The sequence below is a fragment of the Phocoena sinus genome, chromosome 3, assembly GCF_008692025.1.
Source record: "Phocoena sinus isolate mPhoSin1 chromosome 3, mPhoSin1.pri, whole genome shotgun sequence".
NCBI lineage: Eukaryota > Metazoa > Chordata > Mammalia > Artiodactyla > Phocoenidae > Phocoena > Phocoena sinus.
The window spans coordinates 173,639,670-173,667,257 of NC_045765.1; the positions used below are offsets into that span (position 1 = coordinate 173,639,670).

The 27,588-nt window shown below is 64.0% G+C and overlaps 1 protein-coding gene across 1 annotated transcript; it reads right to left on the minus strand.

Moving 5' to 3' along the window:
- Window positions 1-156: 156 nt before the first annotated feature.
- On the minus strand, window positions 157-27,290 carry NKD2 (NKD inhibitor of WNT signaling pathway 2). Its single transcript, XM_032627274.1, has 10 exons — window positions 27,106-27,290; window positions 26,968-27,003; window positions 26,538-26,635; window positions 5,417-5,477; window positions 4,093-4,220; window positions 3,672-3,767; window positions 2,807-2,954; window positions 2,379-2,463; window positions 1,763-1,890; window positions 157-1,590 (listed from the first exon to the last, which is right to left on the minus strand). The coding sequence occupies exons 1-10, from the start codon at window positions 27,128-27,130 to the stop codon at window positions 1,043-1,045; spliced, it is 1,353 nt and encodes a 450-aa protein (XP_032483165.1). The 5' UTR covers window positions 27,131-27,290; the 3' UTR covers window positions 157-1,042.
- Window positions 27,291-27,588: the final 298 nt, after the last annotated feature.

The following is a 27,588-nucleotide window of genomic DNA, read 5'->3' on the forward strand; positions in this document are numbered from 1 at the left end:
ATTTTACTTCTACAAACGTATGAACAGCGATGGACATGCTCTCTCCGAGCACCGTGGGCCTGTCCCGGCTGAGCGGCCAGCTGTCTGCACTCGTGGCCACACGCTGGTGTAGGGGAACAGACCGATTCGACTGAAAACTCACTTTAAAACAAGGTGTGACATGTTACAAAACGCACGTATTTTTATTATGACTGGGGAATAACTCAATCACAGATCAACCACCAATTTGCCGTATCCTTAAAAACAGTGCCAAGGAGGCAAATACAAAACCAGCTGCACCGATTCACAAGTCGCTCACCTCAGACGGAGCAGCGGCACGTCCTGCCTCGGGGGGATCCGTGGGCTGAGGCTCCAGGACACCCAGGCTTCCTGCTCGCCTGCGGCCCTCTTCCCAGCTTCCCGAAGGGAATCGTGATTTTCCAAAGCTGAGGCTGCACCCGGCACTCAATGGTTTCTGCCCGCCTCCTGTCCAGCTGTCCATGTGTGTGTGGTTCTCGGGGGCGCCCACACTTCCCTGGCCCCCCCCGGCCACGTCTGCGTCTAAGGATGCTGGCGGCACCACCTGTGGCCCTGCCTGGCCGCCCCTCCTCTTGGCTTTCACCTCCGCCTTTCTGGACTCCGGCCGCTTCCCTTCTCCCCCGTGATCCGTGCCGGCCTCGCACACTGGAACTCACCACCGCACACGCGGCCCCGAGCAGTGACTGCCCCCTGAGCCGCCCCTCCCCGGTTCAGGGTGGATGAGCCACGGGAACCACAAAGCCCCCGGCCCCCCGGGGCCAGTGACAAGCATCGCGCCCCCTGCCGCGCAGGAGAAGCGCCCCCAGCGGGGCTCCGAGAGGAAAACACGCCAAGGCCGTCCGAGCAGGATCCCTTCGACCCCGTGGGCCTTGCTTTGGTATCGCGACAGAAGCAGGGGCGGGCGTCCAAGTGTACAAATGTGTTTATGGATGACACAGAAAGCTTCGGGACGGGGACGCCGCTGGCGTGAGACGCTCCTCGCCGAGGAGGGAGGCGGCTCCTCCGCGTGGGTCCCCGGCACCGGCTAGGCCGGGTGGTGGTGGTGGTGGTGGTGGTGGTGGTGCTCGTGGTGGTGGTGGTGCTCGTGGCGCTGGACCGCCGGCACCGCGCAGGCCTCGCCCAGCAGCACGGGCGGCAGCTCCCACACCGCCTCGTGCTCCAGCGCCGCGGGCTGGCCCGGCGCGGCCTTGAGCGGCGAGTGGCCCTCCCGGCCCCTCTGCCGGCACCGCCTGTGGCCGTAGGGTGGGGGCAGGGACTGCGGGACGTGGTGACCGTCCTGGGGCGGGGCCTGGGGTTGGGGGGCCGGTGGATGAAAGCTGAAGGCTCTCCCGGGCCTGCCCCCACTGGGGGCCCCGGGCGGCCGCCCCGAGCCCTGCGGGGACCTCAGGAACGGCCTCTCCGGCCCCTTCGGCCGGGGCGGCAGGTCCAGGGCCCGCGGCACAGGCTCAGCGGCCAGCCCCAGGCAGCGGCGATGGTGCGCGGCGTGCGTATCCGACTCCTGGGAGCGGGACCGGCCCTGCGGGTGCGCGGCCCTGGCTGGGGGCTCCTGCCTGGCCTGCGCCGGGGGGGACCCTGCAGACACGGCACCCGTGAGACCCCTCGCGGGGCCTGGGACGTCCCACCCGGACCCGGTCCTGCCCGCACACCTGAACGGCCCGCTCTGGGACTCGGGGCCCCAGCTGGGGTCGCCGCAGGGACCCGGAACCCTCAGGCCTGGCGCCGGGGCCCAGCCTCCAGGACCCACCTGGTCCGAACTTAGATGCGTAGTTCTCGATTCCCGCCAGGTCCAGGTAGTGGTTCCTCCGCTCCGTGCTCTCATCCACACAGTAGGGCCCCCGCTCGGAGCAGGGGTGGGGGTCGGCGGTGGGCCTCCTGGTGGAGCGTGGTGGGGGCGAGGGTTTGCTCTCTCATGCTCTGAGCAGCACGCCCACCCACAAAGGGTGGGCGCTAGGACAAGCAGGGCCCAAGGGGACCCCAGGACCACGGTCCCACCCAGTGTCCTCCGCTGTCCTCGCGTCACCTAGGACGCCAGCTGGGGCTCCGTGGCTGCCGCCCCAGTGAGTGGAGCCGTAGGGCAAAGGAGCAGCTGGGCTGAGGGTCCGGAGGCCGAACGCCTGCTGCCCTTCAAGCCCCACGGCCTCTCAGACGACACTGGAAGCGCCCAGCTCCAGCCCGAGTGCCGGCCGCCCACCCGATGGCAGGGAGGGACCGGGGCTCCCTGGCCGCATCCAGGCCTTTGTGCCCAGGTGCCCGTCCTGGCGGGCCACCCCAAGGGGACAGCCCCCGAGGCCTGTGGGACGCAGGAGTGTGGCTGGGCTGCTCGCATCTCAGGAGGGCAGGGCTGGACGCCAGCCCCTCACCTGATGTGCGTGGACAGCCTCTTGTCGGCCACCCTGGGGTCCTCGGGGAGCTCCCCCTCCATCCTGCATCGCGTGGGCTCGCGGTCTGAAAGAGGCAGGCGGGCACCCGTTCTCTCACCCACTCGTTCACTCACTCAGGCACCCATGCACTCATTCTTTCACTGAACAAACGGCTTCGAGCCCTCGCCAGGTGCCAGGCCCCGCTTTCCGTGCTCAGGAGGCCATAGAGATTTTTTCTGTGATGGCGGCACTGAACAGTAGACACAGTTAACACCCCCCAGCAGGGTGAGTGGGAGCCCTGGGGAGATGCAGTGTGGGGGCAGGGGTGCAGGAAGCCTGCCTGCGAGGAGGGGTGGGCTGACGTGTAAGCCGGGTCTTCAGGGCACCTGAGCAGGGAGCTGCCGCAGCCCAGGAGCCCAGGCCCTCACCCTGGCTGGCGGGGGGACCTTCCTTCCTCTTGCTGGAGGGCTCAGGGCTGACGGTCAGCTTCACTCGGAGGGTCTTGCTTCTGCCCGAGGAGTGGTTGACCGAGGCATCGACAACCTCGTAGATGGTGTGCATCAGGCTGGACATGTCCTGAGGGCGGGCACGGACGTTGTGGACACAGGCGGACGGGGGGGAGGACCGCCCAACCCACACTGCCTGCTGCCACCTCCAGGCTGCCCGCCTGATTGATTCACCCGGCATCCCAGCAGAGCCCAGCTAAAGGAGACAGCTCATCTGAGATGCCTTTCCTCAGTCCTGTGAATGCACCACGCGACCTGAGCCAGCAGCCCTGCTGGAATCACATCTTTCCGACCTTTTAAATTTCAAACCGAATCTATGTTCAAAAGACTTAGCGGTCAGATAAACTATCAGATTCTGCTTTTAACTCAGACACACTTATTTCAGTCATCCTACGTGCCTGCTTCCTTTCAAGAGGCACTTTGTCCCTCCTGGACACACAAGCCAGCAGAGCGGAGCGCCGGGGGCACCCCTGGGGCCCTCACCACCCTGCGGAGGGGAGGGGCTGCTGGCCGGGGCAGAGACAGGCGTGCGGGGCTCTGCCAGGAACCGCACAGACAGCGGCCGGGCGCAGGAGGGGACACGGACTCCAGCCGGCTCTGTCGGTGACCTGGGTCCCGCGGTGGCTCCCCTCCCGCCCCCCACAAGCCTGTCCTATGAAGGGTGCCAGCCTCTCCCGCCGCCCTGGAGGGGGCTCAGCCTGTCCCCATCGTGGAGACCCGGGCATCGCTGTCTGTCTGCGGCCAGCGCCCTTCCGGGGACCGTGGGACGCGAGACGCAGCGTGTCACCTCTCTGGTGGCCTTGCCACTGTTGTCGAAGCCGTAGAGCGTGAACGTCCACTCCTGGCCGTCGTCCTCCTCTACCGAGACGTCACACTGGAGCGCCTGCAGGGGTGACGGGGACAGGCAGCCAGGGTCAGCCTCGTCCTCGCGCCGGGGCCCTGACCCCCACCCCGGGCGGGCTGGGGAGCTGAGAGGTCTGCACAGTCGACTCCTGGATCACTTCCGTGGTGCTGGCACTGGTGCCCGACAAGTCCCCTGAATTACTTGGGGCCACACTGGCCAGCTCTGGCCGAGGGCAGGGCGACACCTCCACCCAGCAGAGCCTGCCGCGTGGGAGCTGCAGGGCACAGGGACCCCGTGTGAGCGCGATACGCGCCCTCCCCCGGCGCTGGCCGCCTGCAGGAGGGGCAGCCGGGCGAAGACCTACGTCCACGTTGAGGTGCCGCTTGCCCGGCCCGCGGGGGCCCTCGCGGTTCACTGCCCTTTCTCCATCGTCTGTGCCGAAGAGCTGTCCTGGGCCCTCTCGGCCCTCGGCCTTCTCCGGCAGCAGTGCCACTGCAGGGACGAGAGGGGTGGGGCGGGTTCGTCTCCCCTGGCCTGGCCCGGGGGCTGACGCAGGGCTGGGGAGGGGGTGTGGCCCCGGGGCCACCGCGTCCTCGCTGGGCCTGTGACCTCTCCAGACGGGTCTGAGCTGAGGGCCTGGGCTTCTGGAACACGCGGCATCAAGGGACCTGAGCGGAGGCCAGGGCGGCCCTCCCCGGAGTGAGCCGTGGCCGGACGCGCGCTCCTGCCTCCCTGGCTGCAGTGGCTTCGAAGCTTGGGGCAGGGAGAGGGCGGCCCCGCAGGCCCACAGGCAGGCAGCCCGGCCCGAGGGGCCCCCGGGAGGGTTGCTGCACTCGCTGTCTGGCTTCCCCTCCCCAGCAACACGGTCTGGTTTCCCAACAGCCCGCAACACCAGAGCCTGGGAGGCTGCCTGTGCGCCGGGCAGCCCCCTCCGCGATCTCCGGGCCCGACGGACAAGGAGCTCCCTGGGCTCCAGGCTCACTTACTCCCCAGGACAGGAGCCGGGCACGTCGGGGAGACGCGCAGCTGCCAGGAGACACCCGGGGCCCGAGCTCCTGGGCAGGGCTCGCGGAGCCCCTCCGAAGGCAGCCCTGCGGTCAGCCTCCCCGCCCACGTAATGCAGAGAACACTCACCCGGCACCTGGCCCTCGGGCAAGCCTGGTGGTCACCTGTCACACGCCACGGGGACCCACTCCACGGCAGATGCACGTGTGGCGGTGACTAGGGCGGTCATGCTTTGCACGCAGACCACTTCGAACAGCCTTACGCTATGCGGTGCATCACACCACAGGTGACCCGTGGATTCACCGAAACGCCCGTGTGCGGAACCTGCCCCCCCGCCCACGGGCTCGCGGGACTCCAGGGACACGGACGGGCAGAGGCCCTGAGATTCGCCTTTTGCTTCCCCAACCCCCAGACCGAAATGCACGTCATCTGCTCCACGGAGGAGCCCACGTGACATGTGTTTTTAAGCACATCTCAGAACACTTTGCTTTTAAGACCGGGGAACCTGGCTTGCACCTGCAAACGGCCACCGCTGGGGACCCGCGACCAGCCAGGGCTGGCCTGGGTGTGGTGGGATAGGTCGGGGACCGTGGGGCGTGGGTGGTCCCCATCGCCAGGGTGTCCTGGGGGCAGGTGCCTGGGGTACGGTGTGGCGTCAGTGAGGTCTGGAGAGCAGGACTTACCCTCTAGGGGACATGGGTCGTCCCGGAAAGGTCCTTCCTTGGGGTCCCCGCCAGGCAGCCCCTGCAGGGAGAGAGGACAGGGCAGACGGTGTGCACCCCCGCATGAGCTCCGGGTGCCGGAACCGGACCCCACCTCCTGGGGCGCCAAGAGTTCTTGGTCTAGAAATACCAACCTCTCCACACTCACTAAACCTCAGGTTTTTTAAAGACACACGCACATCCCTGGATGTTGTCTGGTTCCATGAGAAGTGTCTCCAGGACGAGACATGGCGCCCGTGAGAGCGCCGGGGCTTCAACAGGAGCCCCGCACGAGGGACATGGCCTTTGCCCAAGGGTGCAGCCGCAGTGAGAACGAAGCTGCAGCCTGGCCTTTGCTGTGAGAGGTGGGCACAGACCAGAAGCCTGGGCTGCGGACAGAAGCCGCCTGCCCTCTGCTCCCTGGCCCGCACGCAGCATCTCCCGTCACAGCCGGGCAAGAACCCGAGTGACCTGCCCCCGAAACACCCGCGGACCCAGGGGCCGGGGCTGCAGGGGGACGGCATCTCCTCCAGGGCGGCCGGGCCAAGGGCACAGACGGAAGCCCCCCGGCTTCCAGGGCCGATCCCAAGACCAGTTACGGAAAAACAGGACAAGACTTCCAACGTATCCAAAGGGTGTTTCAGCCAGGAAACTACAGAACAGAAGTTCACGTGGCCCGTGGAGACAGCCCACAAAAGTCAGAGCACAGAGACGGGAAGAAGGGGCGACACGGCCAGGGAAGCTGCCTCGGATCCTGGCTCCATCCAGCGTCCCAGTGGCGGGTCACGTGGCGCCGCCCCCAGGACCCGGGCGTCTCCCCAGGTGACTCTTGGGCAGACGGACGTCTCTGTCCCCGACATTTCCATTCTGACTCCAAAGCCACAGAGCTGTTGAGAGCCCGGCCAAGGATGCAACGTTCAGATGTGTGTGAGGACACGGCCCCCCAGGGCTACTTGGCTACACGGCCCTCTTGGGCCCCAAGGCTCTATCACACCTCCAGGTCACTTGGGGCCCAGGTCACTTGGGGCCCCTCATCTCTCCCAAGGGCTCAGGCCCAGGCTGGAGTCAACTCGGCACGAGGCCCAGTGGGGTTGCCCCGCCAGGTCGCCTGACACCCCACAAGCTCGGGGCCCCGCAGGGGATGGTGGAGGGTTCCGACCGCTGCCCCTCAGGCTGTGGGCGGTGGCTGGGGACCAGCCCCGACCTGTCCACAAACAGGCCTGACGTCATCTCCACGTGGTGGTGGTGTTGGGTCAGACTGTCCCTCCGTCGCCTTGTCACGCAGGTGGACTGGGGGTGGGAAGCAGTGTCCCCATGCCAGTGCCTCAGAGGGTGCTATCAGGCCCGGCCGGGAGGGACCACGTGCGGGACCAACTGGGCGGCAGGGAGAGGGGGCCGCCATCGGGGGAGCACAACGCCTGCGCCCCGCGGGGGCGGCCTGGTGGCATCCTTGCCCTGGCCGGTGAGTGCCAGGGCCTCTGCCGGCCCGAGGCGCCCCGGCCACCACCGGAACAGCAGAAAGCCCCGTGCCGGCTCGGCCCACGCTGCTGCGACACTGGTCCCTGCTCCCAGGTTCCTCATCTAGGGGCCTGATGCCACCAGCCAGACCCAGCCCCTCGCGCCAGGCCCACCAGTGCCCTCGGGATGGCCGTGTCCGTCGGCAGGAGGAGAGGAGACACAGGCCATCCTCAAACACAGCTCTGCGTCTCTAGCTTGTTCTTTGTGAGAACAAATCAAAACAAAACCCACGAAAAACACCTAGAATGCTTTCACCCAGATTTTCAAACTGATTACTTTGAAGAAGGCCTTGATGACAAACACAAACCACAAACACACCCTAAGATACTTGGGTCCACGGGAACGAGGAGACAAACGCACACCTCCTGTTCTGGGCACACGCTGCCCTGCGTTCAGTGAGGACCGGCCCAGATGTCCCGCTCTGCGTGGGAAAGGGAACCCCCCCCAGGCCTTGGGGTCTCCCCAGGAACGCGGGTGCAGCAGGGCGGGGCCGAGGGACAGAGCACGGGCTCCTCTGGGTGAGATCCCGGCTGTGCTGGGGGCCCCTACGCACGTGACATCAGGGAACATGGCCTGGGGCTCTGACGGCCATGGGCGTCACGGGAGCACCCGGACGGTGCAGGGGCCATCGCTGCCCAGACGGAGCCTCGAGGAGGATGCGGGGTGGAGCCGGTGTCGCTGGGCCCAGGAAGGAGGGGGACCCCTGCCGCCTGTCTCCAGAGCCCCTACAGGTGCCCCTGGCGTCTTCCTCTCTCCTAATCCCCTGCCTTAACCCCCTCCACGTCACACCCTTCAGAATAAGGCTACTTCCATAGTTCTCTGTCACACCCTTCAGGATAAGGCTACTTCCATAGTTCTCTGTCACACCCTTCAGGATAAGGCTACTTCCATAGTTCTCTGTCACACCCTTCAGAATAAGGCTACTTCCATAGTTCTCTGAGCACGCCAGGTGGGCAGTGAACTTATTTCAATAAGAAGTAAAGTCACCTGATTATTAAGACGCCACTCCCTCGGCCACCCAGCATGCTGGCATCGAAAGCACCCGCTTCGCCTATAGCTCCAAGCGTCCTTGGGGTCCTGTGAACGCCCTGCACACGCACCGCCCGGGCTCACAAGGTCCTCTCCCGCCCAAAGACAGGGCTGAGCTCTCTCCCGGGTGGACGTTAAGGTGACTTCCAGTCACTTTTTCTGAAAACCTGACTTTTGGTTAAATTTTTTTCTGTAAAATCAAAATAAGTCATGAAGCTGAGGTTCCAGGCATTTGCGGGGAGCAGCGGTGGCTTCCGGACCACGTGCCGGAGGCTTGCAGGTCAGCTGGCAACAGAGCATAGCACTTCTTGCTAGAAGAGCCAGTCTTGGGGTGCAACAGCTGAGGCCCCGAGACGCACTTCTGGGAAAGCGCCGGGGCGCACGGCTGGTGGAGCGGCTGGCCCGGAAGCCTCGGCCACCAGGAGCCAGAGCGACAGGCAGGAAGCCAGGGTTTCCACATCACTTGCCTGGCTCGGCTGAGAGGTCAAAGGAAAAACAAGACCCACCCAAGTCCTCTACGTGTGAGCTTAAAAAAGTTGCAAGTTCAAACATTCATCCCATTTTTTTGTTTTAAAATAGTTTGAGCACTTGTTTTCGGCGTATTGTGTTGGTTACAGACAAGATGATAAATGCTTTGGGCTGGGGGAGGGTCAAGACAGAAACGGTCTGCACAGACCCTTGGCTGGACCCTGAGCTGCTCCCCTACAATCACAGACACAGTAAGGACACGACGGGCCAGGACGAATACGACAGCCCGTCATGAGCTCCTTCCCTGATACAGCTGTGCGTGCAGAACGTTTGAAATACGGTTCATCCACGTACGCCCCAATGTTAGAACACGCAGTGTTTAAGATCTGAGTCGACAACAAGCGCTGTGACGCACGGCGATCAGGGGACAGAAAGCGCTGCAGGGAACGTAACCGCGCTTCTCCCCGCGACGGGTGCCTTCACATCCGTCCTGGTTGCACCAAAATGCCCTTTAATCTTCACCACTTTGGCTCAATACAAGGGCCAAGGGCTTTAATTGCAACATATAAAACCTCCCGCAGGGCTGCTGACCAGATGCGCGGCCACTCCCCGCAGGGCGACCGCTTAAGTGGCCCAGAAACCAGGGCCCTCAAGCGCGACCGGGGTGCACACAGACGCCCCATTTCTGATGGCCCCGCTCAAGGGCCCCGCTTCCGCCGCAGCGCCTTCCCCAGGGCGGTCCAACCCCACCCCTCCTGGGATGCCCCTCCCATTCTGGCATGCACCCCCCTTGCTCTGAGCCCCGGCTGCAGGCCCTCCCCAGCGTCAACCTCCCCCCTCGCTCCCCTTTGCGCCCCCAGAGGAGCCCCGGCCTCCTGCATACAGAATCCTCCACCCTCACCTCGCTTTCCGGTCCGACCCCCACCTTCCCGCTTCCCGCTTCCCCACCTGACTGGATGGTCCTCGGCACCAACCACCTCCTGACTCTCCTGGTGACGGGCTCCATCCCCATGCGGCCCCGGGACTCCCGTATCAGCCAGCAGGGCCTACAAGATCACCATGCTCTATGATCCATGCGGGGCCTGAGCCCCTGCCAACCCCCTCGGGCACCAGGCAGGGGCAGCTCCCCCCTCGCCCCTGCAGCATCTGCGTTCACTCTCCGGCATCCGCTGGGCCCTCCTTTTGCCAGGCGCTCTGCTGGCCCCCTGGGACGGCACCAGGGCCCACGCATCCTGACGCTTTATTCTCCCTGTCCTTCTTTGGACGTCAACGTCAGGTGGCCACGGCCTTCGCTGCAGGGTCCCCATGGTCCCATCCGTGCCTCTCTCACCCGCAGGGGCTCTCGGGGGAGCCCACCAGGCCCATGGGCCACGGCCCCCAGAGGCCACGTACCCTGCTGTACCTCTGTCCTGAGCTCAGACTCCCGAGGACATCTGCTCCATGAGCCACGGCACAAAACGGAATTCCCGGTCCTTCCCAGCAAGCGGCCCTTGGCCTGGCCAGATCCTGCTGAAAGGCCCAGGACGGCCCATCTGCCCAGGTGAGGCCTACAGGCACACAGGTGTTGGGACATACCACCTAAAAGCTCAGACCCTGGCTTCCCGTGAAAAAGCCAAGAGGTCTGGCCGCACATTCCCACGGCCAGGGTGCCCCCTCCATCCACCAGAGCTGTCGACGCTGGGCCGTCCACCCCTCACGCGAGCCTGGTTGCGGGGCAGGAGATGGGCTCCTGTTTAAGGGGATGTGGAGATGTCTGGCTGATTGAAAAGGAGAAACCTTTGGTGACGTAAACGATCACCTCCTGAACACCGTCCGCTTTCCAAATGTCAACATTCACATATTCCTTCAAAATTCAGTGGCTCTGCGACCTTAGGAAACGTGTTCCCGGGTTTTCGGGGCCGCCTGTTTTCCTTGGAAACCCCACACTCTTGATGGAGCAGAGGCTCTCCGCCCCCCGACTCCCGGGAAGATCCCCGAGGGAATCGGTGCGGCCGGAGTTTCTGCTCTTCCCACGGAGCCGTGAACTGGGCGGAGCGTGTGAAAAGATGGCCTTTACAAACCTGCTTCCTCATCGGCCTGTTAAAGGGTCTGGTTAGAAACTGCTCTTGACGAACATGCTGGGCATCCTGGAAGGACCTTACAATCCGCTGCAAACTCGAGGCCCCAGGGGGACCTCCTGGTCGATCCTGCAGCCCAGCTCCCCGGCCACTCTGGCCCGGCTGCCCTTTCCTGTGGCCGCCCACCTGCATGGGAACCTGCTTCCCTGCAGTCGGCCGTGAAGGCTGCCCGGCGTCCACCAGGCTGCTTGGCTTCTGAACCCGGGTCCACCCGGGGTCCTGGCGTGGCCGCGGGCCTGTGGCGAGTCCTCGGCAGCTGACAAGCCTCGGGGCGGGCGCGGGCTCACATCCCGGCCTTCCGCCACCACCCCCCACCGATGCTGCTGGGAAAACTCAAGGCCCTTCCAGGCAGCAGCCCTTGGGGTTAGTTCAGGCCTTGTTTTGCTCCAGCAAGGGCAGGCGTCTCCTCTTTTCCAAACAGATGACCCTGCACTGTGTTTCCTTCAAAAACCCAGGTTGATTCAACCCAGATTCTTCACCAGGGCTTAGCGCGGGGGTCTGGGGGATTTGGGCTTCAATAAACAGGAGCCGTCAAGGGTCACAGGGCCCGGAGGACAGTGTGTCAGTGTCCTGGGGCGGCCGTAAATGGCCACCAGCTGGGTGGCTTAAAACAGAGAAATGTAGCCCTTCCCAGTTCTGGAGCCATAAGTGTGGCAGGGAGCTCCCCCGGAGGCCCCAGGGAGGGTCCCTCCTGCCTCTCCCAGCTCCCCGGGGCCCCAGCGTCTCTGGGTTCGTGGCCGCATCCCGCCAACCTCCGCTCTGTGGCCACGCGGCCTCTCCTGGGTGCATCTTCCGTTCTGGGTCAGCACCCCCGCCCCCCTCCTTCCTCTTACAGAGACACACCTGGTGGCAGTTTGGACCACCAGCACCATCTCTCATCTCTAGATCCTGAGTTTAATGACATCTGCAGAGACCCGTCTTCCATATAAGGTAACAGTCGTGGGCCCTGGGACGAGAATAAGCCCGGCACCGTCCGGAAGCCGAGAGGCGGCTGAGAGTCCTGAACCAGCCGCCGACCGCGCGGCCTCGGCTTTCCTCCCAGTGACGCGAGGCCGCGGTGCAGTGACTGCCCACGCACACGCTCACCACAGGGCCTTCTCCTGAGACAGGGGACAGACGGGGACGCACACTGGCCAGAGACCCAGCTGCGACCAGGCCCCTCCTCCGGCCTCAGGGGTGGGGAGACCGCAGCCCCGCTCCAAAGCCAGGGTCACAGCGCAAACCGTGAGGGCAGACTGAGAGCCGCGTCTGCCCCCACAGTGGATTCTTTAGACTCCGAGGGGGCGCCAGGCCTGCGTTTCTGAGAACCAGTTTTCCCCAGAGGACGGAAAACTAGCTCTGTGTGTTGAGTCCAATTTCCTTTCTGCGGAGGGTCCGAGGACACGTTGCTGTCTCAAGAACCCAGATGGTCCCCCTGCAAGAGCCGGGCTGCACGCACCCACCCCCAGGAACGGCTCTGGTCCCACCGCTGATCTTGCAACAGTAAAAATACAGGGTGATCCACTCAGAGGAGTTTGAAGCCCCCCTGCAGCTCAGGAGCTAAAGCCCATAGAGCATCTTGGGGTCTGGAAATACAGTCCCATGGGATGTAAGTTCAAGGCCGCTTCTGAGAGCCTGGACTGGATGAATTCCGGAGTCCCGAGATGAGATGTCTGCAGGGCGGGGTAGGAGGGGGGCCCAGTGTGGATGGGAGTCCAAGCAGGGGGAGGAGAACAACACCGGAAGTCAGAGAGAGGAGGAGAGATGGGGGAGGGGAAAGGAGGGGGAGGAGGAGGGGAGGAGGAGAGGAGGAGGAGGGGAGGGCCCCCCCCACCGCGGGGGGAGCAGCGGGAGGGCCGCAGGGAGGAGGGGGACCTAGCAGGCCAGCTGGGGGCGCCCTCCAGAGCGAATGGTTCCTGGTAGGACAGCCTTGGTGCTCCCCAGCTCCCTCAGGGGAGGGTGGCCTCAATGCCAGGAGGACGCCTGGGGTCCGGGGCCTGCAGGGCCCACGCCCAGGGTCACAGGTACCATCCCGAAGGTGCTGTTCACCACGCGCTCCCGCCTGTTCGGAAACCAGACGATCGCTCCTGCCACGCCCACCACCCCAGCGAGCCCCTCCCAGCGACGCAGGGCACCTCTCCAGCCACACCGCCTGGCTGCCCCACGGGCTTTCCACCCTGGCCCTGGCTCACACCGGCCCCCCGCGTGGGCTGTCAGCCCTCGTGGAACGTTGATCAGTCCAGCAGGGTTTCTGATCATCAGAGACAGAGCCTGGCCTTACCTCCCCGCCCTGGGCAGGTGAAGCAGGTAGCTCTGAAGCGGCATGTGGGGAGGGCTCTGGGGACGGCTGGAAGGGGCCGTCAGAGCCACAATGATGTCGGCTCTGCGGTCAGCACTGCCAGGGAGCTGGCTCCCCAGAAGCCACGAGGACAGCCGCAACCGCCCTGGACGGCAGCTCCACCCGTGGTTAATCCTGCAAACGACAGCCCCGGGCGCTGCGCGGCCCGCTGGGGACCGGGACGGGGACCCGGTCGTGGCAGAGGGTGGAGATGCGGGGCTGGAGCATCACAGGCAGCCAGGGGCTCGCGGGGCTCAGCGAGGGGCCGGGGTCCACGGGGGACGTGCCCAGCGGGCTTGTGCTACTTCAGTGACCAAGGCGACCGAGGCTACTTCGGGGCAGTTTGGGAGGAGCCTGGGGCTGGGCAAGGGGCGGGGGTGATGTGACATCTAGGCAAGGGCGACCTGGGCCAAGTGGGGGGACCGGAGAGGAAGCCGGGCTCCAGCTCGGGGCCGTCAGGACGCCGGATGTGGCGGGATTGGTGTGGGGTGAGAGGTGGGGAGGCCTGGGCTCACCATGCACTGGACAGAACTGGGCCATGCGGGAGAAGGCAAAGGCAGAAACCCCAAGGGCTGGGGCGCTGGGCGGGGGAGACGCCCCAGAGTCAAAGGTCAGGGGTCCAGCAGAGTGGACGGGGAAGGAGGCGGGGTGGGACAGCGGGAGGAGGGGGGACAGTGGCCTCAGGCAGGAGAGAACGGAGGGCAGAGGGGGTCTGCCCACGCCGCTGCCTTAAGGCCTGGTGGGCACACATCTCAGAAACACCCGCAAGGGAGACCGAGGCAGCCTGGGCAGAACTGGCTGGAAGGCGCCGGGCCAGCGCATCTGTCTGGAAACGCCAGGTGGTGGGAGTCTCGGCTTCAGCGGCGGAACAGTTTCAGATGTGACGACGCAGCTCTGGGGCTTAGTAATTCCTACTCAGGTGCGGCGACGCCACGGAGGGTCTCCACTCGAGGGGCCACGGCGGCTGTGGCTGTGAGCTCCTGATTTCAAAGCAAAAGTTAAGGACAGCGAGGCCTCCGGGGAGGGGCGGTGTGGGGCTTGCCCACAACCACAGAGGCCTTCAGTGTCTTGCTTTCCAAGTTACAACCGCACTTCAGGAGCCGACGGGCATTTCTAGATTTGCCCATCAGTGCCCCTGCGTTAGCGCCGTTTAACCAGGCTGGGTGATAACCACATTTGGAACTGGAGGTCTAGAAACTCAGTCTTTTGAGAATCAAAGGGTCTCCTAAAATAAATGCCTACAGACCTCACGTGCCCGCACAGCCGTAAGCTGCTTCCTGGGTGAGGTCACCTTACCCCACCGGAGAACGGCTGGCACGCGTGTGGCAGGAAAGCCTGAAAACACGCGCCCCGGGGGACTCAGCCCAGGAGCCGGTCCACAGCCCACGGCTGTGGATAAGTTACAGCGGGGCGGTAGGGGGCACCCAGGCCACCTGCTGGGGAAATAACTCCACCCTAAGACTTGTGCAAGGAAAACATAATAAGAGGAGGGTCAGTGAGAAGGTATACACACACACCCTGCATATGTATACACATGTATACACGTGCATGTACACACATATACATATGCATGAAAACACATACATGCACGTGTACACACACATACATGCACACGTACCTCCACATATGTATGTGCAGGCACACACACGCCCACACACATAATCTCTACCCCAGATAATTGAGAAGTGGCCATAAGATATGCCAAAAACGTCTCCAGTGATTTCAGTTCTCAGCAGCCTGCAATTCTGTTTTTTGTTTAACACTAAATCATTTCGCAACAGACCTGCGAACCGGATTTCCTCCCGGTCGTGCCTGCTCCTGTTTCCGTCTCCAGAGCTAACGACGAGTAACTTCACAGAACACGGAAGATCACGGGCGATCACCCTTCCAGCGCCTACTGTTGCCCTCCAAGCTTCCTGGCCGCAGAGGTCACACCACGCAATATACCAACATGACCCTCGTCCCCCACGTGCCGGAACCACCGTGCCCTCCAGTGCTCCCGTTCAGACGGCGTTTAACGCCACTGGGTTTGGGCTGCAGACCCACAGCCATCTTCCTCGGGAAAAACCACTGGGCTTCTCGTTCTCTTTCATTCACATTTAAGGCTCGTGTCTCCTATTTCAAAGGAAGATCAACTCCAAAGTGGAAAAGAACCCCATGCACTTGTGTTTGCAGTTTAGAAGGCCCCACGTGTCCACGAGTGACACCAGGGCCCGCAGCAGAGATAAAACAGGCTGGAGATGCTAATGGCTTGTACTTGGTCACGGCTCCGGAGCCCGAGGGCCGGGCTCTGAGAGTGATCAGGGTTCTCCTCTCTTTGGCAGCACCTGTGTGGTGTCAGGTGGAAGCACCTCCTCGTGGCTCTGAGGCTGCTTCCGGCCCCCGTGCGTCCGAGCCGACGGAGCCCAGCGCCCCGCTCCCCAATTCTACACACAGGAACCAAAACCCACCCTTCAAGCAACGGAGTTGAAACCCCACCCGTGAAAGACAGAAAGTGTTTTGAGGACACCTGCACTTGCCTTGTCTAAGCCCTCCTTCAACCATTCCTCCCACCCTCAGCCCCGGCCCCGGCAATCAGAGCTCTCGTCTCTGTATGTATGAGTTTGGTTTATACACATATCTGCATGTTTCTGGTCCTCATACGAGAGATCACATGGCGTTCGTCTTTCTCTGCCTGACTTACTGCACTTCGCATAATGCTCTCAAGGCCCGTCCGTGTTTTGGGCAAGACTTTCTTCTTTATTGTTGAATAATATTCCATGTATACACACACCACACCTTCTTGATCCATTCATCCATCAGCGGACGTTCAGGTGGCTTCCGTGTCTCGGCTGTCGTGAGCAGGGCTGCAGCGAACGTGGGGCTGCGTATGTTGTCTTTCTGAGTTAGTGTTTTTGCTTTCTTTCGAATACATACCCAGGAGTGGGATTGCTGCATCACGTGGTAGTTCTGTTTTTAACTTCTTGAGGAAACTCCACACTGTTCTCCACAGGGGCTGCGCCAATTTTCATTCCCACCAGCAGTGCACGGGGGTTCCCTTTTCTCCACTCCCTCGTCAACACCTGCCATCTCTTCTCTTTTCGATGGTGGCCATCCTGACAGGTGGGAGGTGACATCTTGTGGTTTTGATCTGCATTTCCGTGATGATTAGCGCTACTGAGCACCTCTGCGTGTGCCTGTGGGCCACCTGCATTTCTTCCTTTGAAAAGCGTCTTTGTTAAACGATGATCTCGTCTCAGAAGCGACGCCGGGCCCAGGGCAGCCACGTGGTTTGGGAGACTCTGGGGAGCATGGGAAGAACCCCGAGTGCAGGAGACCCGCTCTTGCCTCACAGCCCTTCTCCAGGTTTTCCTCAAGAAGGCTCAGAGGAGGAGCGGGTGTCCCGGGCTCATGGGTGGGCATGGGGTCCTCAATCCCAGGCACTTCAGTACCCCCGGAGGAGCTGTCCCCACCATACAGACACCCTAGCACCCTCTGCTCGCCCTTTACATGTAGTCACCTGGGATCCCCACGTGACTCAGAAACACCCAGACGAACACCAGCTGCAGAGGCAGGGGCTCCGTCCCACGAAGGAACCCTGAGCCTGCCGTCCTCCGCCTGCTGCCCGGGCAGCCCGGGAGGGTTCCGTGTACTCGGCAGCCGTGGACGCTGATGCCAGTGGAGTCTGGACCCCAGACTTTCTCTTCCAAGATATCCTTTCACTGTCCTCCTTCCTCACCCACAGACTCCAGCACCTCTGACTTCGTGGGTGCGTTTACGTGAGGGTGTGGGAAGAGCCGTGACACGGACGATCGCTGCACGGCCGTGCCCGCCCGTGTTCTCTCCCGTGGGCCCCTCGGCAGCTCCACCATGGATTATAAAGCAGGGCCCTCGGCAGCGTCTCCGCCAATTTAATCTGTGGCGCGAGACGGATTCCTCACCGCTTCTGCTGCTCTGCTGACACCCCCTTGGGGAGAGGGTTCTGTGGGTTGGAAGCAGACCGCGGCGTATCATCTGCATCTGAGGCCACCAAGGACGGCCTTCTCCCTCCTCACGGCCCCAGAGAGGGACGGATGGGAGTCAGTGTTCCTGAACTTCGGTTTATCCCCCTTTCCGAGCCTAGGTGTGCGTCTCCGACGGTCCTCTCCCCCATTTGCACGTTTGTACATTTAGGTGCATTACATGCTCACCGAACAAAAACTACTGAACCCCTGGTGCTAACGATCTGCCTTGCTTTCTTGCATCAAGAAGGATTCCGGCCAATTTGAAAACCCAAACCTCCAGCATGTTCAAAAATGAGCAGGGATTTGCCTATGCCTGTGGACACTGGCCACTGCCAGTTCCTCGAGATACATGACACCTGCCAAGCTCACTGGGGCTCTGCGCTTTCCAGACTGCAGCTGCAGGGGCAGGGGCCCCGGGGCTTAGCAGACATCAAATGGGGCTTTCTGGAGCTGTGCTGTCCACGTGGCAGCCACAGCCACCCATGTGCCTACTTACATTTAAATTTACGAATGAAACGTTAGAAATCCAGCTCCCCCGTCACTCGCCGCACTCCAGGCACCAGCGTGGCCGGCAGTGACCGCTGTGGGCGGCGTGGAAACAGACCACATCCAGCGCCGGTTGGGAGCACCCAAATCCCACCCCCACCCCCAGGTGGAGACGCGGTGATCGGCCGAGGTCACAGAGGTCGCCAGCTGGACTCTGGCCCCTCCAGCAGGGCTTCCCCAGCCCGGGACCCCTGGGACCTCAGTGACCCAGCTCCGGCTGGCCAGTGCTGGGAAGATGACTCAGTCGGGCAGGTAGAAGGGCGGGTGTCTGAACAGGCAAGGCGGACAGTCCTAGTAGGCAGCCTGAGGCCCCCCGGACAGGCCAGACGTCCACGGCAGGGCCCAGGCCAAGGACTGAGCGAACGTCCCAGGGGCCGGGAGTCGGTTGGCACAGGCTCCAAGGGGCAGCAGGCAGCTCTGGGCGGAGGGACGTGCCTACCTGGCCGGTGCAGAGGCCCAGCAGGCGGCCCACGTGGGCAGTTCTCGACTCCAGGCCGACCGGGGGGCTGGCAGATCTGCTGAGCGATGGGGATGCCAGAGACTGAGGGCCCGGGGACCACAGGGCTGTCCCAAGCAGGCCAGGCTGTGGACGCAGGCCCAGGGGTGCATCAGGAGCTCTGCCCAGGCTGTGGGACAGACGTTTGACCTGTCGCTGCCACCGAGGGGCGCGTGCCGAGGAGGAAAGGGCGCAGGCCGCCAGCCCTGAACACAGAAACCAGGTGCCCAGGACAGGCCTGCGGGCCGCGAGGTGCAGGGCCTCTTCCCGACCAGCTCGCGGAAAGAAAGTGCCGGAATCCCTTTCGCGCCCACGTAGGAATCCGCGGCGTTAGACTACGTCCTCACGGGCCTGGAGCCCCCAGAAGCTGGAAGAGGCAGGGAGGACCCCCCGCAGGGCCTGCAGAGGGAGCGCAGCCCTGGGACAGCTCAGTGTCCGAGTTCTGACCTCCAGAACGGTGAGAGAGTAAACGTCTGTCATTTTAGGCGGGCCAGTTGGTGGTACTGTGTCACGGCCACCCCAGGAGACCCACGAAGGGAGCCCAAGACTGCTCTTCTACATAACTATTCTAAAATACTTAACCTTACGGCATTCCCAACGTGCGCTTTTAGCCATCAAAGACCTAGAAATCTGCAAAGGTCCACAGTCAGATGCCCCAGTGCCTGCTGACCACAGGTCCAGCCTCCCGGAAGAATTCCCAACGCCTCCCGGTGAGGCCTGGGGTCTGCCCAACCCTCACCTGAGGATCCAGGTGACCCCAGGGCAGCGGGCCGGCACCTCGTGGGTTTAGGGTATACACGTGGGCACCTGCAAACCCCCAGGCGGGGACGGCTCCGCCCTCCTGGGGGAGAAAGATCTGAGGGGCAGATGGCCCTCAGGCCAGGATGCAACGTGCCCCAGGATGTCAGGGTCCACTGGCCTCTGGATAGGATCGCCAACCTCCTACAGCCCGAAGAAGGGGGGGAGGGGGGAGAAGGGAAGGGGTGGGGGGAGAAGAGAGCGGAGGGGGTGAGACCGGGAGCTGCAGACAGACCCCCATGGTGGGTTGTGAGACACCCCAGGGCCCGGCCCTCCTAGAGAGTCTTCGCCTCCTGGTTGCAGGGAAAGGAAATCAGTGCTCAGAGAGGGAGGCGTGTTTCAAGGGTTTCTTCTCCACAGAACAGAGGCGGCTCTTTTACAAGAGCTGTTAAAGGGAGGCCGTGGAACCAGCGTAGAAATATCCACCCTCCTCCAAGCACGACAACCGGAGGATTACAGACCTCAGCTCTGGAGGCAGGAACCAGAAAGGCAGGCATGCGGTCCCCTCCCCCAGGCCCCACTTCCCCGAAGCCCTTCCAGGGGGACCCGGGGCAGCAACGCCCGTGCAGCTCCCAGCGGGGGTGCAAAGGCAGCCGCCGCACGAGGGCGGATGACCGTTTGGTCAGCGTGGCCACGGGAGCCTCCCCTGTGCGAGGCCCAGGCCCCCCTTGGGCCCTCTGTCCCCTGGAGACCCCGCCCCAGAGATGCACCAGCACAGGGACTCAAGCCGCCGGCCTGGTCGGGACGGCAGAGCCCAGAAAGCTGGCTGAGTGTCGGCTGTCAGAGCAGCGGCGGGGCCTGCACGGGGTGCACGTTGGAGGGTGGACATGCAGGGCATAGAGCCGGGTCCTGAGCCAAGGAAAGCCTCAGGCCCATTAGGGCCACACCGCACCCCAGTTCCTGAGACGGTGACCGTGTGTGCAGGTGGGGTCGCCGCAGAGGCCCTCTGGTAAGATGAGGTCACCGGGGCGGACCCGGATCCCACAGCCTGTGTCCTGACGAAGAGACCGTCACGTCTCAGGGGGGTGAACCTGAGAGGACACGGGAGGGGCGGTGCCTCCAGGCAGGGGAGCGAGGCCCTGGTGGAAAGTGGCCTGTGGACACCTGGACCCTCTACCTCCGGGATGGAGACAAGCAGTCCGTCATTTAAGCCGCCCCATCCGTCCGCCTGTCCATCTGTCCATGAGGCTTTGTTACGGCTGCCCCAGGAAACCCATACTCGGCCGGGCACCCTCCTCCCCTCCCAGCAGCCAGGGTTCCTGCTGCAATGCTGTCAGCCCCTCGCTCCACACACGTAGCCGTCCAGAGGGCACCTTGCTGGGTAGAAAGGGCCGCAGGCGTCCGGGCCCCGTGAGGAGGGCAGGCCCGCCGCGCACTCCTGGGGGCTGGTCACCAACCCGGCGGCGCTGCGGTGACCCGCACACCAGGCCTGCTTCCGGCCGCGGCATCCTTCTCAAGGGCTTCCATTCGACACAGGCGTTTTCTTCCAAAGCCAGCGACTGTCTGATGCAGGGTCAACCTGGGAGAGGCTCCACTTCATGCCCAGGAGGGGCCGAGGCCCGGGGCAGCGACATGCAGCAACCCAGCAGGTAGGACAAACTCAGGAGATGGGCCGTGCCTGGCCGGGACCGAACCGCTGCTCTGAAGCCGAGCCTCCGCTCGGGGACCGGGGGACTGGGGATGGCAGCCACAGGCCTCCCCTCTTCAGGGAGAAGGAGAGGAAGAGGCCACCACGGCCCCATGCCTCCCAGGCCCGCCTGGAGCACCCAGTCTCTCGGGGGGCTGCTGACCTGCGGGCGCAGCTCACAGGGCCCTGGGGAGAAAGGCAGGAAGCTCGGGCCCGTCACGCTTACTGACCACAGGTGGGCTGCCGTCCACCACAGCCCCTGCCCCGCGGCACCAGCGCCCGCTCCCGTCCTGCCCTCCGCACGTCCCTCGCTTCATCTCTCCTCGTAGGACCCAAGCAGAGGCACGCAGCCTCGCGCCATGGAGCACGGGCTGTGGCCCCAGAGACTTGAGGGCAAGTGACAGGCGGGCAGCACCAGGCCCAGAGCGGGGTCTGGGTGGCAATGAGACCACCACGCAGGCTGCCTCCCGCGGACGACGGGACAGGAGGAAGGCTTGGGGGTGGGGGGAGCCACCCACATTTTCAAAGGGCCACGTCACGGGGCTCCCAGTCGTCACCTGCGGGGCAGTGTTTCTGTGACAACCTTGCTGGGGCTGCCTGGCTGGCTGCCCCCTGGCCATACGGTGGGAGGGAGAACAGGGGCCATGGGTGGCCTCGATGTCTCACCTCCAGAGGAAGAGACGGCCTAACCCAGCGGTCCCCAACCTGTTTGGCATCAGGGGCTGGCGGGGTGGAAGACAATTTTTCCACAGACGGGGGGGGGGGATGGCTCAGACAGTAGCGCAAGTGACAGGGAGCGACGGGGAGAGACGGGGAGAGATGCGGAGAGACGGGGAAGACGGGGAGAGACGCAGACAGACGGGGAGCGAGGGGGAGAGATGGGGAGCGATGGGGAGAGATGGGGAGAGAAGGGGAGAGATGGGGAGAGAAGGGGAGAGATGGGGAGAGACGGGGAGAGAAGGGGAGAGATGGGGAGAGACGCGGAGAGACGGGGAGAGATGCGGAGAGACGGGGAAAGACGGGGAGAGATGCAGACAGACGGGGAAAGACGGGGAGAGATGGGGAGCGATGGGGAGAGATGAGGGTGACGGGGAGCGAGGGGGATCGATGGTGAGCGATGATGAGCGATGGGGAGCGACAGGGAGCGGTGGGGAGAGATGGGGAGCGGCAGGTGAAGCTTCGCTGTCTCGCCCGCCTCTCACCTCCTGCTGTGCGGCCCGGGCCCGGGGAATGGGGACCCGGGACCTAACTCCTGACCCCTGGAGAGGCAGGTCAGAGGGGCGGGGCAGCACCGTCCACCTCCTCCCCACCCGGGGAGGGTCTGCGGACTGGCTGAGCCACGGCCGTGCTGCCCTGCCAGCAAGCTTCTGGTCAAGCGCCTGGCCGTCCAGGTGACGGCGGCTGAAGAACCAGGCGCTGCCAACAAGGGACATGAAACTAACGACAGATCTTGTTGGTCACTTTGTGGCTCAAATGAGAGATTAGGCTGTTTCGGCACACACGGCGGGGTCACAGTGCCCAGGAGAGAATCTACTCGCTGGCGCTCATGGCCCTAATCTCACCGCGAAGCCCACAGCGTCAAGGCTGTAAGGGCCCTGGCTCACTCCTCAGCAGAGCTCTGAGCCGGTTCGCGCAGCATTGCCGGGTCAGGGGCCAGGGCCACGCCGACACTCTGGGTTTCCCCACTGCATCTGGGTGTGCGCTCACCGCCCCCTTTAAAAGCTGACAGTTTGGCCGGACGGCTACCAGGGCTGAGGGCTGATTTCTGAAGACTGCAAACTGGCATGGATTTTCAAAGAAAAGATAACAGGCAAGACTTCAACAAAACCCCTCTAAGTCATTCATTTAACTACTTCGCCACAAAGGAGAATGAAGGCGAGATAAGGGGCAGGTGCTGCTTGGATGTGGCACCATGTTCTCCCGTGGTGGACCGTCACGTCCTGAGGAGAGCAGGGTGACGGCGGGTCTCTGCTTTCACTCCTGCAAAGTTGATGTTTCTGCTCACCCAGCAGCCAACTGGGCTGCTCGAGACCCCCTGCCGTCCTGCAGGCTCCTCCTCTCAAAGCAGGTGTCCCCCGAGCTGGGGCGCTCCATGAACTCCCCCGTCCTCCGTCCGACCACCATCCCTGGCCCCGCACGTGGGGCTTCTCTGGGGCTGCCCCCAAGGGCACACGTGAGAGTGGTGGGTCAGTGTCTCGTGCCACCGTGTCCCTAGGGCAGGCAGGCAAATGCCACGTCTCCCACCGAAGCTGGGGGCTTCTCAAGAGACCAGCACCCCGAGGGCGGTGTTCTGCGTCCACCACTGTCCTGCCCTGGGGCACAGCCTCTGCCCGCCGGCCCCTGCCACGACTAACACCATCCACCACCCGGGCCCTGAGGTCGGGGCACCGGCCGCAGCCTCGCCGGGTCCACATCCCAGAGTCCTTGCCAACCACGTGAGGATGCCAGAGCACGTGCGAGGCAGGCACACGCTCTGCCCTCACGCCCTCCCTGGGCACCTCGTTGGGGCGGGTGCCACGTGCATGGCATCTGGCCCGTCCGCGTGCCCTCGGCGCCTACTGGCCGTCAGATGCCGTTGGCTGCAGGCCCACAAACGACCCCAACCTCCTGCAGCCCCCGACCCCGGGGACAGCCAGTGGGGCACGGTTGGCTCCCGTTCCCCACCGGGAGGCCCGCCTGCAGACAGCACCCACCCAGGTTTCCAGGTGAGGAAGAGGCACACGTGAGCCACTCACCACTGGGACACACTCAGAGCAGCTGGCTCCCTCCCGGGGTCCTCAGTCCTCCCCCGCCCCCTCCAGGCATTTCCCACAAAGCGGACCTTGTGGTTTCCAGGGTCCCCAGCCGAGCGGCTCCCCAGAGGTGCATCAGTCAGGACCCCCCTGGCTCATCCGTAGGCCAAGCGGCGTCCAGGAGGCCACCTGCAGTTCCGGAAGCTTGGGTGGGGTGAGGGACACTGACACCGCCCGACCTTGGGGGGATTCCCTGCCGATTCTGTGAGGTCTGGGCCCTCAGGCCTGTGGCTGGTGCCCCCCCAATCCAGAGGAGCCCCCAGGCTGCGTGCGCACCTGTACTGGCCTCGCACACGGCCAGGCCACATCCAAGGGCAGAAACAGGGCCCCTGAGAGAAAGTCAAGCCCCCCTGGCTGGTCCTGGAGTGGTGCCCAGACGCCCCACACAGGCCAGGACTCCACAGATCACGCGTCCCCAGAGCACGGGTCATGGAAGACCAGGGGTCAGCCTGTGGAGCGGCACAGTGGCTACAGCGCCACCACCTGTCCACCCAGGCCACTCCTTCCACGCGGCTGCGGCCCGACAGCTGAGGAGGAGCCCTGGCATCCACAGGACAGGACATAGCCCCGTAACGTGTGGTTTACACCACACACCATGGCTCCACGGTGACTGGGGACGGGGAAGGGGGGCATCCAGTAGCCTCGGGGCGCCTCCCACACCTCTGGAGCCGCTGGAATTCCCTTTCTTGCGCCTTACTCAATAGAAATCTGTGTTTGAGTCACAACAAAGTTCCAGTTGTTAGTGGTGATTCTTGTCTTCTGGACTCTTCCCGCCCCGCAGGGAGCATGGAGAAATCAGAACGGGCAGATGGCGAGTGCGCGCGTGACCGGGAGGGGCAAGCCATACCCCCACAGGGCCTCGCCCTGACCTCCGCCGGCCCCCACCTCTGGAAAGCACAGTCAAGCACTGGCGCTGTGACCGCTCGTCTCTCATCCTGGCTGTAACACACGTGCAGCCTCAGTCACCCACTGCTGCATCCTCTGTGCCGCTTCTTGCCAGCGTCCCGCGTCACTGGCCGGCACCTGCACAGCCCCAGGCCCCTGGGGCCCCGTGGCAATGAATGTGAGGCAGCGCTCTTCTCAGAATCAAGGAGGGGAACACTCTAGACCGTGAAGCGGGCATCTACCTGCCCGAAAACACTAATAGTTATCAGAGACCTTATTAGACGCGCACTACGCAGGCACCAGAGGCCAGCACGGCTCACTGGGGGCAAAATCAACCTCATTTCCTTTATTTTTTTGGGGGGGGGATGGTGGGTGAGGGCAGGTGAGAGTTAGGTGGTGGACGTGCACTTAATTTCCACGAGGTCATTTGGGACAGTTCTTTTTGGCAACACGGCGCACCAGGATTGACCTGCGTGGAAAGCACAGGAGGACGTTGTCCCCTCGCTGACCCCACTCAGGTGTTCTGGGGCACTGCACAGTCAGGCTGGCCTTCCTCGGGACATCGCCTGGGAGGGCAGGGACGGTGACGGGGCTCTGGACACCACACAAGGGGAAGGACAGGAAACGGGAGGAACGTAGGGCCCTGACACCCCAATGTTCCCCCGACAGAGCAACTTCCGGGCAGAGGCAGGAGTGGAGGTGCCCGGCGAGGGGGGTCGGCGGTGCGGCAGCGAGATATCTGAGCACCTGGGCCGGGGGGTCTAAACTCCCAGCATGGCTCACAGCCCCATGGCCAAATGAGGCAAGATGGGAAAAGGCGAGGAAAAGATCAAACGTATTACATTTAAAGGCCCATCCCTTATTCCGCGATTCTTTTCCTACCTCGTGGCGTCATGAAACGAGGCTGTCGCAGTACATTCGGGCTGCGGCAACAACACACCACAGACCAGTGGCTCATAAACAACAGAAATTCATTGCTCACAGTCTTGGAGGCCGGACATCCAAGACCGAGGGGCCGGCAGGCTTGGCCTTCCGCCTGTAACGCCGTGTAGTGCTCTGGGGCTCTCATATGGGCACTGATCCCACCGGGAGGACTCTGCCCTCGGGGCCTAGTCACCTCCCAAAAGGCCATCCTCTGAATCTATCACACGGGGGGTTAGGTTTCAACACATGAATTTTGGGGGAGACACAAACATTCAGACCACAGCTGAGAACAAAATAACAAGGGAACAACCCAAGCCAAACCCCACACTGTTCTTTCAAGAACGTCCCGAGAGCGTGGAACCCGTTGGTCTAAGAAACCGTCATAACCTGGCACTATAACCCGCGGCCACAGCGGAAGCATCTTGTTTTCCATCTCCGTAGCCCGCAGCCCGGGACGAACACCGCCTGCGTGTGGGACCTGCTGTGCTGCATTGTCCACGTCCTGAGCTGACGACGGCCCCGCCGGGTGGCCGGCAGGACAGGGTTAGCCGGTGGACATGCCCTTCACCGCTCTGGACTACCTGCCGCCCCCTACACACAGGAGGACCAAGTGGGAAGGAAACACCGTCCCGTTATCAACACCCACCTGCCCAGGCAAACTAAATCAGACCAAAGGAGGGACAGAGACCAGCTGGGGCGGCCCCCTGGTGCCCAGGAGCACATGTCCATGCAACCTTCCTATGAGTGCCCAGCAAACACTGCAAACTGGAGATCCTACCTTCACAGGCATGGGATTCAAATTTCACTCCCAGAAACAGGAATCGTAACTCTACTGTGTGTTGGATCTCAGGGCGTATCTGGGCCCCTTCTCGGGACGAGGCCGCACAAGTGTTTACAAATACACTCAGAACTTTTCATTTATCAACCGGCCAGAAAAGTGTCTTTCCAAAAGGAGAGCTGACGTGCCCGTGAGCTGCTGCACTCAGTCTGCAGGGGACCCTGAGCGGAGCAAGCAGTGGTCGAGGAGGGGGTCTCAGTCGTCTGGCACGGCCACCTACCCAACTCCAGTCCACACTAATGCCCGAGACCACCCACTGGCCTCTTTCTCCTCCCTGGTGAACGTGTGCAGTCTGGTTTGCCCAAGGCCCCTCTGGTGCCCCGGGCCTGGATGGAACACCCTTCCAAATCCACTCTCAGGGGCGCTGGGTCCTGAGTGGGACCCCTGCAACCCCTGACAGCACCTGCAGCCCGGGTGTCCCTGGGCTTTCCCGTGAGCATCCCCGCAGGCCTGCGGTCACCCACACGGCAGACGGGCAGCACGGTGGCCTTTGACGCTGTGGCCGCCACTGCTGTGCGGTACACTGATTCTACAGCAGGCCATTCCCCAGCCCTGCCCCCACTCCTCCAGCCTGGGAGAGCGAGGCCTCGCGCCACATCCCCTCCCCCAGAGGGAGGGGCCGTCTGGCCCAGCACGAGTCACTCTCGCTGGGCCATCGGGGCCCTCGCCTTCTCTGTCCTGGGGTCCTGGGTCCGGGTCAGAGGGCACAACTTTGCTACTCAGGTCCCCTGGCCCCGGCGGGGCCGCCGGGCCCACCACGCCTACCTGCTTGTCCCTTGTGCCGTGCTCCACGCAGCCCCGCCGCTCCGCCTCCTCAGTGCCTCTGCGGCCACCCAGGTACGCAGACACCACGAAGCTGTCCCCTGCGGCCCCGTGGGCGGACGCGCGGGAAACGGGGCGCCGAGGAGGGAAGGAGACGCCCGGTAAGCCCGCGGGAGCTGCGCCTGGACGATGCCCCGCCGCCAGGCGCGCCCACCCTCGCCGCGCGGCCTGGGGCGCGGGGCTCCGGCGGGGGACCGGGGTCGCGGTCTGGGGCGGGGAAACCTGTGCGCTCCCGGAGGCCCCAAGGCAAGGTTCCCCGCCCCCGCCCACCCCACCCCACCCGGCCTCGACGGCAGAAAGCGTGTCGCGCTCTGTGCTCGGGTCCCAGCCCCGGGGGCAGTCGCGCGCCCTGGCCGCCGCCCCGCGCGCTCACCTTCGGGGCTCTCTCTCCGCTTGAAGGCTGCAGCGGCTGCGGCGCGGCCGGAGGGCGCGGGGAGAGGGAAGGGACAGTGAGTGGCCGGCGCGCGCCCGCCCGCCCGCCCGCCCGTCTGCCCGCCGCCCCGCATCTCACCGTGCTTGGACTGGAATTTCCCCATGTCGCCCCCGGCCCGCCCGCCCGCGCGCGCTCCCGGCGCCGAGCCCAGGTGCCGGGCTGGGGTCCGGGGCGGGGGCCGGCGTCCGCGGGGGCGGCAGGGGCCCGGCGACCGGGTTCCTGTCAGCCGCGGGGAGCGGGGGCGGGCCGCGGCGGCAGCGGCGGCTGCGGTGGCAGCGGCGGCAGCGGCGGCAGCGGCGGCGGCTCGGCTCCCTCTGAGCGCGCGCCCCCGTGCCCGGCCTTTAACCGCGGCCCCCGCAGCGCCCCTCGCGGCCGCCGCCCGCAGCGCACCGGCCTCCGGGACTCCCGCCCGCCTCCCGCTGGGGCGGAGCCAAAGCAGGGGCGTAGGCGGCTGGCGCCAGCCGGCGACGAGAACCCGAGGCAGGTGGCCTCGTAGGGTGTCGAGGGTGCAGTAGTCCCCGCGGTTCTGCGCGGGCCCTTTGGGGGACAGCTCCCCACCCC